Source organism: Eupeodes corollae, chromosome 3 (assembly GCF_945859685.1).
Source record: "Eupeodes corollae chromosome 3, idEupCoro1.1, whole genome shotgun sequence".
In the NCBI taxonomy this organism is placed as follows: domain Eukaryota; kingdom Metazoa; phylum Arthropoda; class Insecta; order Diptera; family Syrphidae; genus Eupeodes; species Eupeodes corollae.
Window position 1 is genome coordinate 106238885 of NC_079149.1, and position 21321 is coordinate 106260205.

The 21321-nt window shown below is 31.6% G+C and overlaps 1 protein-coding gene across 1 annotated transcript in view; it reads right to left on the reverse strand.

Annotated features, from left to right (window-relative positions):
- Positions 1-21321, reverse strand: part of LOC129948984 (neural-cadherin) — a 943200-nt gene that overhangs the window by 754821 nt on the left and 167058 nt on the right. Inside the window, exon 3 of the mRNA XM_056060154.1 lies at positions 4730-5180. Within this exon, the coding sequence (XP_055916129.1) occupies positions 4730-5180 (451 nt within the window). The remainder of the gene's footprint in view (positions 1-4729; positions 5181-21321) is intronic.

The following is a 21321-nucleotide window of genomic DNA, read 5'->3' on the forward strand; positions in this document are numbered from 1 at the left end:
GTACCAACTGAATATGGTAATAGGGCAATAGCAAGAACAAAATCGTTCGCTTTCTTAAAGCTGCTGAGGAAATTCAACACATCTTTTTTTCAAAATAATGTATGCAGATGCCAATACAAAATTTAAATAACTCTGTTTTGAAAAAAAAAAGTCTGGAGCTACAAAAGATCAACGTTTTAAATAAGACAAAATCATACGTAGAATCTTGGAAAGCCGCCAAATCTATCAACGGAAGAACCAATTTAATTGCTGCATCACTGAAAGCGTCTGAACTCCGTATTTATTTCACGAAGTTACTCAACACGCCGCAATTTGCACCGCTCACATAGTGCGCAGCTCCGTTTTTGAAAAATTAATATTTTGTTGCACCATTCTCGACTATTGAGCTAAAAAATGCAATTGAAGATGAAAAAATTGATTAGGCTCCGGGTTAAGACCGAATTTCAGTAGAGTTTCTTATGAACAGATCCATATAATTCTTATCCGTATTGACAGAGGAGTTCAACAGGATTTTTGAGAGTGCAGACGTCCCTGGTCAATAATATACCCCTTACACAAAAAAGGGTCTTATGATGTATCGGAAAATTATAGAGGCATCTCCTTCTTGAATTCTTCCATAAGGCTTTTCAGGACTAATTTTTAATAGGCTTACACATTGGACCGAAGAAAAGAAAATTCTTAATGCATTTTAAGCAGGATTTCGACTTAGAGCAAGTAATAATAATAAAGTAATGAAACAAACAATTTAAGTATTTTTTGTGGGTTTTCGAGATTTGTTTGATTCAATTGCCCGTGAAGCCCTTTTTGATAAGCTTTATAAGCTTGGAGCATCAAGTAAAGTCGTTACCCTTGTCATGATGTATGAAAGTATGGGATGGTTAGTACATATCTGAAGAGTTTTCAACAGAAATGGGATTTAAACAAGGCTGTATGTTGAGCCCACTACTATTTGTTTTGTTTATTAATGATATCTTGGAGGAGGTCGGCGGAGGAATCCAGTTCGGATACCAGGTCTGATATTTGCGGATGATATTGGTTTTTTATTTGAATTTTTGGAAGAAATGCAGCATATGGTGAACAGACTGGAGACATACTGTGAAAATTGGAATCTGTCAGTTAATTTACGAAGATTTCTAAATTTATGATTTATGAAGTCTAAAATTATGATATTTCGGGGCGGAGGAGTAAAATATACAAATAATGGATAAATGCACAAAGGTGAATATGTTGCAATTGTTCGAAAATACAAATACTTAGGGGTTTTAATAACATCTAACCTCAACATAAGAAAAACATTTTGAGTCCAAGCTAGCGGAATCGAATAGAGTAGTTTCTTCTGTGTTTAAACGTTGCATCGATAATTGAGGTGTCGAGCATAGTTCTTAAACTATGTATGCAGATGCCAATAAAAAATTTAAACAACTCTGTTTTGAAAAAAGAAAAAATCTGGAGCTTCAAAACGTTAACGTTTTAAATACGACAAAGTCATACTCAGAATTTTGGAAAGCCACCAAATCTATCAACAGCCTTGGCTGAAAATCTTTCATGCGACAGCAGCTTCTATAATGCTTTATGGCGCGCAAGTTTGGGGATATTGCTAATACGAGGAGGTGAAAAGGTTCCTCAGGTATTTCTTAAACGAATTTTTCGGCTACCAATTTGCACTCCAATTTATATGCTACAGTTAGGTAAAAACGGAACCTCTATGGTTGTGATGGAAATGGACGAAGAAAGATTGCCGAGACAAGTACTTCAAAAAGTGGGAGGATTTGGCTCGTAGCTTAGGTAGAAGTATCGAATGTTTACCCGGAACAAGATTTTCAGATCTAAAAGACATTTTTAAAACAATAATAGAGAAGGTAAGCCATGTCGTGTATAGAAGTTTGTGATAGAATTGAGCGAAAAATTGGAAGTTCTGAATTGAAAAGTAGGCTGGAAAATATTATATAAATATATTACAACCGCATTGCGCTATAGCCAACGTATCCGCGAAGGAGACTTTTATTTAAACAACTAGGTTAATTATACAATTAAACTTAAATACCTTATCAATCTGGTAGACGGCCACTGGCCAAACCATTAATTAATTTTAAAACCGTTTTCCAAATAAAGTGTTTCTAACTAACTAACTATGGTGATAGGCCAGGGCATGATTTTTCAGAATTCGGTAACTTATTTAGCTCGAATCACAACAGCTTTCGAGTAACGACTGTTTTAGTAAAATTTTTGAAGCACCTGTTTTAGTCGGTTTTTCAGTCACAGTCTTCAAATGATTTTTTTTAGTAGTTTTAACATTCAAAATAAGCGAATGTCAGTAAAATTAATTTTTAGTAAAAAAAAGAGGCTAGAATGCGACCCACACTGATAACTTCCCATCCCGTCTGTCGATTTGTCTTGCTTAAACGTTTGTCTATATGTACTCGTATCAATTTTTGCCAAATTTGCGTACTATTTTTTGTAGATTTTATTTTTTATGAAGAAACGGACTGTTGGATTTTTATATAAAAATTACTGAATATCGGAAACAATATTTTCTGTGAAATAAAATAAGTTTGAAGACAATATTTTTAAATTTTGAAAAGCTATTTGAGTCGAAAGTAAATTTGTAATAAGTTTCAGTATTGTTTTTTTTAGAGTTTTATTTTTTGTAAAAAAAACTGTCAATTCGATTTTTTTCAAAATTTTATTGAATGTTGACAACAATATTTCTTATAAGATAAAATTGGTTTGAAGTCAATATTTAAAATTTTTGAAAAGATATTTAAGTCAAAAATCAATTTTTACCAACTTTTGTTAATTTTTTTTTAGGTTTTTAATTTTTTGTACAAAAACTATCCAATCGATTTTTTTCAAAATTTTACTGAATGTTGACAACAAAATTTTTTGAAAGATTAAAGCAATTCAAAGCTAATATCTACAATTTTTGAAAAGATATTTGAGTCCAAAATCAATTTTTACTAACTTTTATTAATTTTTTTAGGTTTTTATTTTTTGTAAAAAAAACTGTCAATTCGATTTTTCTCAAAATTTGTCCTAATGTTGAAAACAATATTTTTTATAAGTAAAAATTAGTAAAAAGCTATTATCTCAAATTTTTGAAAAGATATTTGAGTCGAAAATCATTTTTTATCAACTATTGTTAATTTTTTTGTAAAAAAACTGTCAATTCGATTTTTATCAACATTTTTCAGAATGTTGAAAATAATATTTCTTATTAAATAAAATAAGATTTAAGCCTAAATTTCAAGTTTTTGAAAAGATATTTCAATCGATACTCAATTTTTACCAACTTTGAGTAATGTTTTTTTAGATTTTTATTTTTATAAAAAAAACTGCCAATTCGATTTTTCTCAAAATTTTAGCAGATGTCAAAAACATTATTCTTCGTAGTACAAAATTGGTTTGGAGATAAAATCATGTTTTAGTCGTACAATTTTGGAAGTGATAAATTTGTTGTTCAGTTTTTTTCGATTTATAAAAAATGGATTTTTTTCAAAAAATATTTTTCTTTGATATCAAGTTGCAATTTATTATATAAAATTTAATTCAAGTCTCTAGCGTTTTTGGTTCGAAAGATATTTAGGGTTAACCAAAATTTTTACCTTTTTTTCAAACTGCTATGGTAAAAAAACCACCCACGCAATTTTCTTGAGAGCCCTTTCTGCATCTTTCTGCCTTATTATCTGTATAACAAAAGTCATTTGAAATCTATATTTCTTCTCGTTCCTGAGATATGAATGACGAAAAAAACGTAGCGTATATACGTTCACACGCACGCACAGACATCTTTCTAAAAATCTTTTATTTCGACTCTAAGGACCATGAAACGTCGAGAAATATCAAAATTTTCAATTTGACAAAACGGACCCATTACAATAACTTTCTATGGGAAATTAAAAAAAGTGAAATGCATTTTCATTTTGTTAAAATTTTTCTAACTTGATGTTGGTTTATATTTCTTTTTTTTTTAACTTTTGAAAAATAAATAGAAAACACTTGATGGTGGTTTTTATTGTTTTTGGCAGGAATAACATAGTTTAACTTACATTATCAGATTAATTAAACCATTAAATAGTACCGTTTTAGACTATGAAGCCATATTTTGAAAATGCAGACTTAAACTGATAAGGGTTTCCAAAAACGATAATAAAACAGTGTAGTTTAATTTGATATTTTTAAAGAATCATCGTTGTCGAAAACTTTAAGAATTTCTCAGGTATCTACTTTAAGAAGCCTCTATTTTACATCACATTAAATATGTACAAAATTCGAAAAAATATATAAGACTCTTTAGCTTTTTTTAAGTATATCTTTTTAAAAACCTTTCACTTAGCTTACGGTATTTTTAAAGTCTATGCATGTTAGTGTATTAATATTGAATCAATCTATTGGAAATTTCAATGTGGCTAGACATAAATTTTGGCAACTATGAGAAAAGTTTATATGGTTCACTTAGGCGTATACGTACTTTTTTAATGTATTTTGCATGCATTTTATTCAAAGTGTGTGTCCCTATCATAATACACATTTTGTAATTGCAATATCAACACTGTATTTTTTTAACATATTTTCAATTAAATACAAATAATAAATTCCTCGTTCTCCCCTTGAGGAACTCTTTCCTATAGACCACCATATCACCACAATATTTTATACTTCAATTAATTAAAAAAAAAAAACACACACACACAATTTGTCTCTATTAAAATATTTGTCTATATTAACTTACTCTGAATCTTTCTTTTGATTTTCCGGTATTTCCGCTTCATAATTAGGCATATAAAATTGTGGTGCCCGCTTACCGCCTACAATTGACAAACGCTCCTCTGGTGTACTCTGGAATCGTCGATCATCAACTTTGCCATTTTGATCTTCAGCCTTTACATACAAAACATATTCCATATCCAATTGAAAGAGATCAGTGCCACGTGTTCGAACTACACCCGAACGTTCGTCAACCTCGAATCGACCGCCAGTCCGATCGCGTACAATAAAATAATGAATATTATGATCGGTATCTGGATCGCGAGCTTGTAATGTAAATACGGGTGTGTTTGGGGGTGCGTTCAATTGGACGACGGCTTGCATTGGTAGTGGCCGATTAATAAAATACGGTGGTTCATCGTTGACGTCTTTAACATGAATTATGACTCGTTGATTGTCGGTGTATTTGAGACCAGCTGGAAGAGAAAAAAATAATAAAGAAGTTAATTTTTTGTTTGCATTTAAATTGAGTTATCTATAGTTATTTTTTTGGAATAATGAATCCAAGGTTATGAACTATTGGAATTTTGTTTTATTTTTGATGTTCTTTTATCAAAACATGTTAAAAAGTGAGAGAAATAGGAGAATCTCTAATTTTCCTTTAAGGGACATTTGCTTCTTTATGGTTTTCAAAACGTAGTGTAGCTTCAAACCTAAATAGAGCTTAACGACTGAGTTAATGATAATTTTTGATTATTTGAGTTTATTACTTAGAATATTACAACATCTTTAAATATTCTAAGAAATAAAAAATAACAAAACCAAAAATTAATAAAATTTCTTATTTACATACTTTGAAACTATGTGCAACTTAATCACCACCTACTTAGAGACTACCTACAAGAACCTATGGTGTAATGAAGTTACCAACTTTTCATAGAGTATTACTAGCGCAAATATTCTCACCTCACAAAATCTTCCATTTTCACACAAATATGCGGCTTCTTTTAAACTTCTATGATGATGATAATAATGATGATGAACAAAAATTAGTACCAAAAACTTTATATTTAAATAAGTTCAAGGTTTTCCGTTAATAAAAAAAAAACCATAGAGTACATGAAACTTGTGTAAGAGAAGGATAACAAAAAGTACAACAAAATTAAATTCGAAGCAAAAAATAGAAAAAAAAAACAAAAAAGTTTAATCGATTTTCCACACCCACTTTTGAAAATGTTTTTGGGAAAAGTTTTTTGTTTTTTTTTTTGTATATTTTTGTTCTGTCGGTGGTTTGAACACTCAAAGAAGTTTTGAACTGTTAAAAGTGTGTTATTTGGTAAGCTGTTAGAGTTTTTTGGTTAAATTATTATTAGTGTGATGTTCACTGATGCTGGTTTAGAGTGAATATTTTAGCTTTTTCTATTTGAAAGAAGTATTTTTTGTATGTCAAGTTTAGTTTAATTAAGTTCTACTTTTTGACTTCATTTTAAAATAGTTTTTAGTAAATTTGTCTGTGTGTGTTTTAGAAAGATTTATTTTTCAAATAAACAATTAACATTTGATATCATACATTTTTAGCCAAAGAATGTTTTTGAAATTTATTTGATTTATTTTGTAGAAATGCAACGTTGTAATTTTATGAATGATGTTTCAAAATATAATTTAAATGTCAACCAAAATTTTTAACTTTTCCCTTAACAAAGTTAACTAAGGTAAATTAAGATGTCTCAGCTGATTTTTTTTTATAAACTTAATCCATTTTTTCTACTTAATGCTTTTAAAGTTGAATTTACTAAAGTTCTCGACTTATTTAGAGTTTTCCAATAAGAGATTCCATTTTGAAAATATTATTATTTGTACAGGTATGAATTTCAATTTGGTACCCGTGGCATGATGGTTAGTGCGTTGGACTGTCATGCAAGAGGTCTTAGGTTCGATCCCTGCCTATTCCATCTAAAGTCTTTCACTGGTACTGACTCTTGCGAGGAATTGACAAATTTTCCAATAATAACTCTTGTCATGAAAAAGTGCTTTCTCAAATTAGCCCTTCGGATCCAGCATATAAACTGTAGGTCCCCGACATTTCTGACAACATTAGCCATGATGTTTCAATATTGCACAAGTAAGAACTTCCCTATTAACAAAAATGGAACAATATCTGCTTGCCACAATCGAAAAATGCTAAAAATATTGTAGTCAAGTTTAATATTACATCGAATTTTGCATAAAAGATTGGGTCTTAAGGCTTTATAAGGTCTGTTAACACAAGATCTCAAGACGGTCGCTCGTTTCATCGAAAAATGGTCTTTCTTTGCTGAAGACCATTTATGCCTCGGATTCTTCATTAATTTGAAGATTTGCATTTGTATTTGTGTTTCGGAAAATAAAAGAATGATGGATGAAAAGTTTCTCCATCTCCTGTAATCTGTCCTAGTTCCTTTGTGAACAAGGGCCTCACCCAACAAACTTCTAAAACTAACTCGGTCCCCAGCTAGACATTTCCAGTTTCGCTCTCCAAGTTGGGTGAGGTCTTTTTTAACTTGTGCGCGCCACCTGATCCGAGGGGTTTCTCTACTGCGCTGTCCTGTGGGTGTGGATTCGAAGACTTTCCGGGCTGGAACATTGTTTTCCAGGTGCTCTTCGTGACCCAGCCATATCTTAGTCGTGAGACTTTTATTCTTCTGGTTAAGTCTACGTTGCGTAGTCGCTGTACACCCCGTACAGCTCGTTGTTCCATCTTTTCCCCCACTCCCCTTCGATGCATACGGGACCCTAGATCAAAAGTAGAACTTTTCTCTCAAAACGAGCCAAGGTACTTTCATTAGCTTTTGCCACAGTCCATGCTTCTGCACCGTATAGCAGGACAGGGATGATGAGGGTCTTATATAGCGACACGTTGGTCCCTCGAGAGTTGGCTTTTCTAATCAATTGCTTTCTTAGCCCAAAGAAACAGCGGTACAGAGATCGTTTGAACTCAGCGCTGGTTTTGTTTTCTGAGTTTATAGCGGAGCCTTGGTAGACGAAGTCCTTCACTACCTTAAAGTTACGTCTGTCAATTTTGACGTTTCGACCTAGACGTCGGTGTTGTAGGTCCTTACCTGACGACAGCATTTACTTTGTTTTGCCCTCATTAACCGTTAAACCCATTTTTGCCGCCTCTGCCTGAATAGTGAATACTCACAAAAGCCCCATTGACATCACTCTGAGTTCTTCTTATTATGTCAATGTCATCAGCATATGCTAGCAATTGAACAGACTTTTGAAAGATAGTGCCTCTAGTGCCGACGTGGGAGCTCTTAACTTTCAGTACGATATTAAAAAAATGTCATGTAAGCGCATCACCTTGTTAAAACCTTTTTTCACATTCTGGTAAGTTGTTTCCAACCTTTACGGAGCAGCGTAAATTCTCCGTGGTCATCCTGCACAAACGGACGAGTTTGGCAGGGATGCCAAAACTAGACATGGCTCTATACAGCTCGTCCCTGTAGATACTGCCATATGCACCCTTGAAATAGATGAAAAGATCATGGTTTTCAATTTGATGTTCTTGGGGTTTTTTTAAGGATCTGCCGTAATGTGAATATTTGATCCACTGTGGACTTTTCTGGTCTAAAACTACAGACATAAAGGCCTTTCAGGTTGTTGATGATTGGTTTTAGACGTTCACACATTATGGCAGAGAAGATTTTTTAAGCGATGTTAAGTAGACCGATTCCTCTGTAGTTGATGCAGTTTGGAGGGTCTGATTTAAAAAAATGTAAATTGTTTTCTTTGGAGCCACATGTTTCACAATTAATTCTAAACCTTAAAGATAGAATAAGTGAAGCTATGGACACACAAAAAAAAATTGCCAATGTGTGAATTGGGCATCGAAAATTTGAAATGATTGTGGAGCTGCAACTGCAGCCTAAGCGACCATTTGAATGGCATTATTTTTATTGTAAATGGCAAACATTTTTCTTTAAAATGAAATACAATTATAAACTAACTGTCCTTAACAAAACATTCGTTTTTGATTACAAAATTGAAACCTATTATTGGAAAGTCCTATTATTTGATGTTTATTTTACGTAAAATGAACATTCTGCATTTTTTTTTAAACCCACACTTTACAAATCCTAAAAAAGGATCTATTTAAGCTTTTCCTCAATTTAATCTCTAGGTATTTTTATACTTTTACAGAAATGATTTCACCCTTTTTGAATTTAATTTACATCTTAAAAGTCTCAGGTTTAAATGATTGGGGATAGGTTTTCATTTGAGAAATTAATTTTCTTTACAAATTAAAAGGTAGAAAAACACTTTTTGACTTTTTTTGTATTTTTTTTGTTTTGCCTCTCAAGCCCATCTCCCACATGATGATCAAGGAGTGAACAAAATTGGGGGAAAGCAAAGAAAAGTCCTTTTGAATTAAAAATAAGAAAAAAGAAACGGAATAAGAGCGTTGAGATTTAGTCTTTATTTCTTAATTCAAAAGGACTTTGTCTTTCTCCTATATATGTCCTTTTCTCTTTTACATCCATTCCCTCTCCAGCTACTTTGCTTATATTTTCTTCTATATACACATTTTTTTTTTAAAGTGTATCTCTACATACCTTTGTACATATCTACTATACCTAAAGAAATCAAAAAGGGATTTAATCCATTATATAGCCTATAACTTTATTTCAGCTATGAATTAAAGTATCTCGTCCATTCATATTTTCTTTTTCTATCATCTTCTATTGGCTGTTATAATATATTTGCAAAAAAATGTGCATCGTTCAACGACTTTCACCATTTTCTTCAAGGCTAAATAAGCTTTAGGTAGGTATGAGCATAAGGCACATTCGTATGAAATCATGATGGTTTTGGATCTGAATTATTTATACTGTTAGAGATGTATCTAAAAAGGCATTAAAGGATGTAAAACAAATCTGATGGAAGAAAAGAAAGTTAAAAAAAAAGATTTTCAACCGTTTTGCATGACGTCAAGGAACGACGAGTGACGATGTGATTGCTGCTGACGCGCACTTGTTATGATGATGACGATGATAATAATGACAAAGATGATGATGATGATGTTGATGACACTATTATTTGTCTTTCGAATTTATGTTCACTCGTCCTGAAGCGGATCACATCTTGAATTCACTTTATAAAACGACATACAAGCTAAGTATAGAGCTAAGGCTAGAACTCGCGCATATCCTTTTTGAATTGAAAGTACAAATGAAACTTCGTCAAATTGTTGACTGTATAAGTCTATATACCTGCATACCTACTTGGAGCACATACATATATATTTCTATGTTTATATGAGTACAGGATTCGTAAAAAAAATAGAAACTGCAGATAATATAATAGCATTAGTAGGTAAAAGAAAACTGCCTCCATGCCAATGCCGCCATTTGCTCAACTCGTATTACTGTAACACAGAGTATAGAGTTCAAGAATAGTTAAGGTATGTCTTCCTAAAGTAAAAGATTGAGATAAAATGTTACTACTGCTACTCTGCACCATATTGTAAAAGGGAACTCGTGTGCTCATTTTTGTTTGTAGTGCTCAGTTGTTTTGGCTTTTTGTTCTTATTCCTGTGTAAGGATTACAAGGATAACTTTTGTTTTGAATAAAATATGAGTTTTTTTTCGTATTTTTTTTAATGGGTGCTACTTTCTCTATTTCTATGTTTTTATTTGACAAATTTCAAATAGTATATAGGACTGCAATTCTTTAATAGGACGTATGCACTTTTGTATCTTACACTAATTTGGTATAGAAGAAGATGGATGCCTTTTGAAATTGTTATTGAAGCTTGATTTAATTAATTACAAGAAATTGGCGTACATTCCAAGCAGCGATATGATGTCTTTAAGACTTTTTTAAAAGCTGCTAAAATAGGTTGTTATTATTTTTTTTTTTTTTTAGAATTGTTAACATCAAACTTCTTAAAGTAATTTTTCAATTAGAGGTTTCACTTTGAATGTGCAGCTATTTGACCAGTTATCAATTTTGAATTTGTCAGCTTTTAACACTTGACAATTTAAAGCTACGTTACTATTCCAATTCACAGTCAATAAAACTTAAGTACTTTTTGGGCTGGAGTAAGGCACCTTCCTGGAATGCCCTGGTAAAACTTGTGAAGAAATTTGACCATTCGGAATAAGTAACTGAATTTTTTGTTTTTAATTGTTTATAATTTTCAATGTCAAGTCTAATGGTTTGTTCCTTACTTTAAAGTAACTGAAGTGTGCGTGGCCCGATAACAACTGAGAACAGTGCTACTTTTATCCGTAATGTTGTAGAAAACCTAGGTTTTTAGATTGCTTGAAAGTATAAGTAAACCATATTTTTTTTAAGAAACAAAATTTGCCTTTAAATTCAATTAACACATTACACGCAATATGTGGTATCTAAGATTATTGCACGCTTTAAATGCATCAAAATAAGCTTTAATAGTGGCTTAAGCATAAAATAAAAGCTGATTTTTTAAAAGCTATAGGAAAGTTTTTCAAAAAAACAACACATTTAAAAAATGCAAGAAATCTTTATTTCAATCGATAGTACGGTCCATATAATTTAATGTTTGAAGATTATTTCATGCAATTGTTGACCTTGATTGCGCCTCAAATGGTCCATCCACTAAGTCCAATTTTAGCATACTCTTTCCAACATTTCGGCCGGTATCTCACAAATAAATACTTCAATGTGTCAATTATCTAAAGGCATTAAATCGCACGATCAAGGCAGCCAATTGACGGGTCCCGAACGTGAAATAAAATGTTCACCGAACTCGCTTCTCAATAAGTCCATTGTTGCAAGTCAAGCTATTGCATTTTGTCCAAAAAAAAGTTAGATATTGTCTCACGGTAGCGCTCACCATTTACAGTTACGTTACGATTGGCATCATCTTTGAAGAAGTACGGTCCAATGATGCCACTAGCCCGTAAACCACACCAAACTGTACTTTTTGTAGATGCAAAGGTATTGGTAGCTCTTGCAATGCTTCTGGCTGAATTTCACTCCAATATCGAAAATTCTGCTTTACCCATTGAGCTAAAAATGAGCTTTGACGCTGAACACAATTTTATGATAAGAAAGTGGATCTTCGGCCAACTTTCCAGGAGCCCATTCACCAAAAATTGTGTGTTGCAGTAGGTCCTTCGGCTTCAATTCTTGCAACAGTTGTATTTTGAAAGGCTTCACACCTAAATGCTCCTGCGAAATTTTCAACCTTGTTGAGTAACAGAGGCCCAATGCTGCAAACGGCGACGAATCGATAATTGATGGTCATCAATAACGCTGGGCGATACAGCTGCGATATTTTGGGACCAAACAAAAAGAAAAGGTTTATACCAGTGTTTAAACACCAATTCAAGACCTTACAAAAGGAAAACTTGAAGTTTTTTTTTAATACAAAAGACAGCAAATGGATGATTTGTCATGGAAAATTTCATGAAAATTATCGATCCGGTCGAGGTATAAAATAAGGACTCCTTTTATATATTCTCTATTATTTAATTTCTGATTAAAAAGTTCAGTTCAAACTTATTTAGAAATCCAAACCTTTTAATAACTAAAGTACATGAGTAGTACTTTTATGCCTGAGAGTACTTAAAGCAAATGTCAAACTCCTTAAGACAACAATTATATACAAAAGAGAAAAACCCTCTTTAATTCCAACGAACAGTTTAAAAAAAAATAAAAAAAAGTTGATAAACCTTATTTGATCCAATTCCAAAACGAAAAACAAAAGTAGTGTTAAGTTCTCTATTTAAGCATACCTCCCACTTTTGTTTATAAAATTCAACTTGATAGTTCACTAAATGCATTTTACTCCATGTCACAACAAATTATTGCACAGTCAGGCATCTGCCTATATAAAGAGGCATTATTTTGTTAGCTCATTAGCAAAAGCAGAACGTGAACTTGTTGGGCTTCCAATTTATTTGTTAAACGAATTGAAAAGTCCATTTACCAAGAGTGTGCATTGAACTTCAGGAATTGTTGATTGAACGATAAACACATAACACAAAAAAAAATTAAAATTATGAACATTCCAGACAATCTCATGAATGTGTATGTATGAATCCATTATATAAACAATACTTCAGCACACACACACAAACAAACATTGATAATTTCAGAATTTTCAAAAATATGAAAATTTATATTATAAACTATGTGAAGGCAGGCAGCAGCAGTCAGTATAAGTACAGGAGAATATATGAGTACTGAAAGTTAATTGATGTCAATATGTGCTGTCATTTCAATCATATGTATATTTGATATTTAACGAACAATTGACATGAAAGGTTGAGAGGGTTGAGGGGTAGGTGAGTGATGCATTGGGGCGGTATTAATGCAATTAGACATCTTTAGATAGGGATATTGGTGGATTTTTTGAAATACCAACAAATTTCATCATAGGTGATAGGACACATGACAATAATGACAATGAAGGGGTGGAATTTGGTGAGTGGTATAGACTTTTATGAAAAGTCTATGTTATGAAGTTATTTTGTATTTAAATACATTGATTCCAAATTTGTATGAAATAATACTCTTCTTATTTTATGTTCATTTTATTTCGATGCTTAAAAATCACAACAAAGAAATTGAATTGGAATTAAAACGTATTGAAAAAAACATGATTTTTTGAAACTCCTGAATACAAAAAAGGTTAATCAAATTAATTAATTCATTGATACAAATTTGTGACTGATTTTGTATGTTGAAAATAAGTTTTAACCTAAAAAACAGATAAAATTCACGCTTGGTGGATTTTTTCATACCAACAAAAATATAAGGGTAACGAGTATTATCACAATTAGAGTGTTTTTGTGAAGTTCAACTCCTTTTTTCGATTTTCCTATTTTGAAAAGTTGTTCTAGGTTGATTCCGGTTTTCTCCGCATTGTTCCAAAGATTTTTTTTTGAAAAATAACATAAAATGGAGGTTTTAGGTTGTTCTGAACACTGTTCCAAATGGTTGGGCCTATATGATCAGAATTTAACAAGAGAAGGGCAAAATTTTAAAAAACATTGTGCTCCCCATTTTTTCGAAATTCCGAACTCTTAGATTCCAAAAATTGTTCTAAACTTAAATGTATACTTTACAAAATATTGCCCCAATTTTTTTTTTCTAAAAATACGTACCTAATTTTTTTTAAAGCTTGCATTTCGTTAAAAAGTACATGTACCGAAACCAAAAACTTGGCTTATGACCTATCATTTACGCTGATGATCGATCTTTCACAAAAAATCTCGATGTCTTTTAATTTTGTTAACATTATTTTAGCTCCGCTTTTTCAAAAATCAAAAATTTTAAAACTGTTCCAAGTCAAACGATACTTCCTCCAGTTCTTGTCCAAATTTCCAAAACCAAAAGCAAATATAGATAAATGCGCACGAAAACGATAAAAATAATATGTTGCCTCCTTAGTGCCCCACCTCTTGGAGAATTTAAAATTTTAAGCCAAAGCTGTATTTTTTCAGTAAAGACCAAAAGGTCTTTTAGATTCTGACTCTATGATATTAATAATGAATATGCTTACATTCAAAAAAGCATCCCCATGCATAATCAGTCAGATCAAATTGTTCCGAAGTTTCATTCGAATATGTTCAAAAATAAAGAAATTGAGTCCAAACAATTTTAACAGTGTACTATTCTGTTAACTGTATTGTGGTCCCCCTTTTCTGAAATTCAAAATTCCAAGACTTGTTCCCAATTGTTCCGGGGCTCTTGTAAATTGTTCTAGAGAATCGTTTCTTAAAATTGATTTTTAGTATAAAAAACTTACAAAAAATGCTCAGCCGCTCTCTTTTCTTAAACTGAAAATATAAAACTTGTTTCCTATCCAAAATCACTCGAATCAAATTGTTTCAAAAATTCATTCTAAAATTAAGATTTTAAGCCAAAAAAAAACACACTTAAAGTCGAAAAATCAGGTTATCTTTCTTCTGGCCCCTTTTTGGAAATTCAAAATTCCAAATTAGAAAACTTGTTCCGGGGCTGTTCTAAATTGTCCCAGAGATTTGTTTCTAAAACAAAAAATAAAAAATCTAAAACTTGTTCCCTATCCGAAAACATTCAAATCAAATTGGTCCAAAAATTCATTCAAAAATGAAGACTTTTAAGACAAAAAAAATGTTAACGAAAAAGTCTTGTTACTTGCTTTGATATTTATTGATTTGCTCATGGTTGCCACTTGTCAACATTAAGCTCTTGAAAATTCCATCAGTAAATTTAACTGAGCTATTATTTTAATCTGGCATTGATCCAATTATATTTTTGGATTTTTGTAACCACATTCTAGAAGTTAAACTACTTATCTATAGGACACTGACGTTAAAAAGGTCAAAGCTGGATTTGTACTAAAACCTATGAAAAGGGTAATACTGGTAAATGTAAGTTGAAAAAAAAAACCATACTGTTTGCAGTTTCTGCTACCTGCCCCTTTCCATGGGTTTTCATTCTTCTAATATGAAATTACAATAAAGCTCTTTTTAAAGGAAAAAAGCTTTGAATCGCATCGTAGCCTTATACATACATAATACAAACCATTTTTCATATACAAAGATCGTACCGAAGTAAAAGCAGACTTATGAATGTAAATAAAACAAATATCGGTAAAAGATCCTAAACAGCTGACGTAAGCATGCAAAAGTTTGTTTCATCCCCTTATTAGATACAATATTAAGCCATTTTGTTTTTTATATAAAGTGCATTGATATAAATAAAACAAAAACAAATTCATCAACCTTCTTATGGAAGCTCTTTATGTGAAAATATATACAAGGATAGACTCAAGTAGAATAAAGGAAATTGTGTAGACTTTTTGGGTCGAAAATTAATTATCTCCCTTATTCTGCTGGCTGCTTATGGGAATGGAAATAATATTTTTCTCACGCTCCCGCTGAATTTCTCCACTTTCGATACTAACGCCACGCCAACGACTCTACATCTGGTCGCCCTAAAAGTTTCTGCTCATGAGAGTACTATGGTTTTCATTATGTACAATTGTACATAATGGCATTTATATCTTTAAAGACAAACTTAATTTACAGGTTTATTTTTAAATCTTATATAAGTACTGTTTTAAACATACTCTTAGGATACAGGAGCAAGTTCGTGCGACCCAGTCGTGCATTTTATTTTTTTTAAATACGTACCTAATTTTTTTTAAAGCTTACATTTCATTAAAAAGTACATGTACAGAAAACAAAAACTTGGCTTATGACTTATTATTTACGCTGATGATCGATCTTTCAAAAAAATCTCGATGTCTCTTAATTTTGTCAACATTACTTTAGCTCCGCTTTTTCAAAAATAAAAAATTTTAAAAATGTTCCAAGTCAAACAATACTTCCTCCAGTTCTTGTCCAAATGTCGTCCAAAACCAAAAGCAAATATAGATAAATGCGCACGAAAACGATAAAAATAATATGTTGCCTCCTTAGTGCCCCACCTCTTGAAGAATTTAAAATTTTAAGCCAAAGCTGTATTTTTTCAGTAAAGACCAAAAGGTCTTTTAGATTCTGACTCTATGATATTAATAATGAATATGCTTACATTCAAAAAAGCATCCCCATGCATAATCAGTCAGATCAAATTGTTCCGAAGTTTCATTCGAATATGTTCAAAAATAAAGAAATTGAGTCCAAACAATTTTAACAGTGTACTATTCTGTTAACTGTATTGTGGTCCCCCTTTTCTGAAATTCAAAATTCCAAGACTTGTTCCCAATTGTTCCGGGGCTCTTATAAATTGTTCTAGAGAATCGTTTCTTAAAATTGATTTTTAGCATCAAAACCTTACAAAAAATGCTCATCCGCTTTTTTTTTTAAACTGAAAACATAAAACTTGTTTCCTATCCAAAATCACTCGAATCAAATTGTTCCGAAAATTCATTCTAAAATTAAGATTTTAAGCCAAAAAAAACACACTTAAAGTCGAAAAATCAGGTTATCTTCGTTCTGGCCCCTTTTCGGAAATTCAAAATTCCAAAACTTGTTCCGCGGCTGTTCTAAATTTTCCCAGAGATTCGTTTCTAAAACTTGATTTTTAGCATGAAAAATTTACAAGAAATTCCCCCCCCCCCTTTTCAAAAAATAAAAAATCTAAAACTTGTTCCCTATCCGAGATCATTCAATTCAAATTGGTCCAAAAATTCATTCAAAAATGAAGACTTTTAAGACAAAAAAAATTTTAACGAAAAAGTCTTGTTATTTTCTTTGATATTTTATTGATTTGCTCATGATACTTGTCAACATTAAGCTCTTGAAAATTCCATCAGTAAATTTAACTGAGATATTATTCTAATCTGGCATTGATCCAATTATATTTTTGGATTTTTGTAACCACATTCTAGAAGTTAAACTACTTATCTATCGGACAATGACGTTTAAAAGGTCAAAACTGGAATTTTACCAAAACCTATGAAAAGGGTAATACTGGTAAATGTAAGTTGAAAAAAAAAAAACCATACTGTTTGCAGTTTCTGCTACCTGCAACCTTTTCATGGGTTTTCGAAAAACACAAGGGCAATATCTTTTAAAATATACATTTCACGTTTTTAGAAAATGGAATGGTTAGAACACTCTTTAGAATAGAAAAAATATAAAAAGTTGGAATTTCGAAAATTTTGCCCATATCTTTTAAAACTTTGATCATACAGGTCCAACAAAAGTTAACAATGTTCAGAACAACTATAACAACCTGCAACAATTTAAAACAAATCGTCAATAGGTCAAAAACAGATTGGGGTCTAAAACCACCGTTTTTGGGTATTTTTCAAAAAAAAAACTTTCGGAACAAACCGGAAACAATTTGGAACAACTTTCCAAAATGGTAAAATCGAAAAAGGGGGGCTAACTTCAAGCATTCGAAATGTGAATACAATTTTTTCGCCATATGCATGGATACAAATTTTAAAAAATTCAATATTCTAGAAAACTAAAACTAGGCTTCATATTAAATTGTTCAATTTTAAACGAATCCATACCGATTTTTATAATGCATTATATTTCGTGTTAGTTGCAGTTGTTCAAGACAGCTCTTAAAATGAAACTAAAACTTCATAAAAACTGACAGAGTATTTACTTAATATCAAGAAATTGTATCAAGAAAATTTGACGGTTTTCAAGTATTATTTTATGATTATAAATATAAAAAAATAAAAGAGGCTAGGATGCGACCCACACTGATAACTTCCCATCCCGTCTATCGATTTGTCTTGCTTAAAAGTTTGTCTATATGTACTCGTATCAATTTTTACCAAATTTGCGTACTATTTTTTGTAGATTTTATTTTTTATGAAAAAACGGACTGTTGGATTTTTATATAAAAATTACTGAATTTCGAAAACAATATTTTCTGTGAAATAAATTTAATTTTTACCAAGTTTTAATACTGTTTTTTTTAGAGCTTTATTTTTTGTAAAAAAAAACTGTCAATTCGAATTTTTTAAAAATTTTAAAACAAATGTTGAAAACAATATTTCTCATAAGATAAAATTAGTTAGAAGCTATTATCTCAAAGTTATTAAAAGATATTTGAGTCGAAAATCATTTGATACCAACTTTTATACATTTTTTTTCGGTTTTTATTTTTTTGTAAAAAAACTGTCAATTCGATTTTTATCAAACATCAACTGAATGTTGACAACAAGACTTTTTGAAAGATAAAAGTAAATTAAAGCCAAATTCGATTTTTCTCCACATTTTTCAAAATATTGAAAACAATATTTCTTATAAGATATTTCTTATAAAAGAAATGTTTTTTTTTAGATTTTTATTAATTATAAAAAAAACTGTCAATTAGATTTTTCTCAAAATTTTATCAGATGTCAAAAACGTTATTTTTCGTTGCACAAAATTGTTTTGGAGATTAAATCATATTTAAGTCGTAAAATTTTGGAAGTGACAAATTTTTTTTTCCAGTTTTTTTGATTTATAAAAAAAAACCAATAAATGGATTTTTTTCAAAAAATATACATCTTTGATACCACGTTACAATATATTATATTAATTCAAGTCTCTAGCGTTTTTGGTTAACCAAAATGTTCACCTTTTTTCAAACTGCTATGGTAAAAAAATCAACCACGCAATTTTCTTGAGAGCCTCTTTCTTTATTATCTGTATAACAAAATTTATTTGAAATCGATATCTCTTCTGGTTCTTGAGCTATGGAGGACGAAAAAAACGTCGCGAACGTACGGACGTACGAACGTACGTAAACACGCACGCACAGACATCTTTCTAAAAATCTTTTATTTCGACTATAGGAACCTTGAAACGTCGAGAAATGTCAAAATATTCAATTTGACAAATAGGACCCATTTTAATAACTTCTAATGGGAAGTTAAAAATATTATAAGAAATATCAAAAAAGTGAATGTCGGTTAAAGAATATAATGATAACTTTTTCGGAAACTGGCTATTTTTGTTTTTAGAAAATGGAATTACTTAGTTGACAAAAAAAAGAACTTGCAACATAAGTTGGAAAAAATTGATCTTCGAATTAAATTGTCTCAAAACAAAGTATAAGTAAAATATTGACCTTGTCAATAGGTGAAACCTTGAAAAATCGAATTGATTGTCTTCTTTTCAAGAACTAAAGTCATACCAAGATTTAATTTCTTCAATATTTCAACACAAATTTTAAGAAAATACAGTGAATAAGGCTCTTGGTATGCTAATTAATTGCCATAATCCTGGCTTGTTGCAACTTAAGGTTAAAAATTTAAAAAACTAATAATGAGTGATGATGATTTAGGGATCTTTTTGTGCTCCTTGGTTTGTGGAAATTCAGATTGGTTTATTAAGCCCTTATCCCCTAAAGTAAGTTCCAAAGCTGAAATGTTTGGAGACTTTCTAAATCAAACAAGATTTGTTAAGGCTAATGGTAAATGATATAGTAACTAAGGGGTTTTTTGAGCTCATTAGTTTGCGAAACTGCAGATTGATTTCTTAAACTCTTACCCCCACAGTTAAGTAGAAAATCTTTGAATGTTTTAGATTTTCCAAACCTGACAAGATTTTAAAAATTAAATGATGGGAGAATTTAATGGTATTTTGGGTTTTTTTCAGTGCTACAACCCCAGTTTGCTACAAAAATCAATTCCAACTCAAAAATGGCTCAAAAGAGGTTTCAAAACCTTAGAAAAGTTTTGTGTTTTTTTTCCGCAGCAAGTTCAAAAGTTTTCCAGTAAATATTTCTATTTTAAAAATATTTAATACAAATTTAACACATATAATTTTCAAACAGAAAATCGACCAGATTGTTCGAAATATTTTATTTGAAAATATTAAGATAACAAAATGTTTTTTTTTTCAAAAGTCTTCAAAGCAATTTAAAAGACAATATTAATGAACTGAGCCTGTTGAGTTCATTATGGTGGAAACTACTTTTGAGGTGGAAGCAATTTTTGATACAAGTTGAAAGTAGAGCCCTTAATTAGCACCAAAAAAGCCTTAAATTCCTGCTTCATTGGAATTTCCAATTTCGATTGTGATGTTTAGCTTAAAGAAGTTTAATAAATATTTAATAATAATTATTCCCATTAGAAAAAAAATATGAACAAAAAAATTCGAAGTAAAATAAATTAAACTTAAGTTTTTCCACACATCAACATCCACAAAGGAACTTGGACTTCTCCAGATCAATCTACCGTCAACCAGACTGACCATATTGCGATCGACGCCAGACACGCTTCCGCATCATGGTTGTACGAACTTTCCGAGGAGCTAACATCGACTCGGACAACTACCTCGTTGTAGCCAAGGTCGCACTTCGCATTTCCAGACCCAAGGCAAAACAGGGAGGTGCTGGAAGAAGGTACAACGTCGAACGGCTACAATCGCCAGAGATCGCCAAATTATTTAGCGACCGAGTTACAAGAAACCTCTCTCGAAGTTCTCTGCCGCCAACACAATGTATCGAAAACCAGTGGGCAAGCAAATGCAGCCAAACAACGGGCACGCAAGGCGGCCGGCGGCGCTGCATAAAAGGACGAGAGCTGCTCATAAGCTCTATGAGCAGAAGAGGCGTGTGGAACGCCGACTTCTCAGAAGGAAAAGAGAGGGCATGAGAAGCATGCGGTCGAAGAAGTTGAGAGGTTTAAAAGAAGGAATGAAGTTCGAAAGTTTATGAACAGGAGAAACTAATTTCACAAGTACATAAACCTAGGCCCGAAGGCTGCAAAGATTAAAGTGGAAACATCATAGACATCCCGTCCTACCGACATAGACGAAGTAAAGATTGACATATCTAAGCTGAAGTCTAACAAAGCCGCTGAAGTGGATGGCTTTAATGGCGATCTCTTTAAAGTAGCTTAAAATAAGAAGGTTAGGAGCATGCACCAACTTATCTGTAAGATATTGTACTAAAAAAGCTTGTCCAATGAATGGAACGTAAGTAATGTTTGCCCGATCCTGATAAAAGGAGACCCTCTATACTGCACCAACTATAGAGGAATCCCCCTCAAACTCGTCCGTTTGTGCAGGATGACCTGACCAAGGAGAATTCACGCTACTCCATAAAGGTTGGAAACAACTTAACAGAATCTTTCGATGTCAAAAAAGGTTTTAGACAAGGTGATGCGTTGTCATGTATTTTTTTAACTTCGTGCTCAAA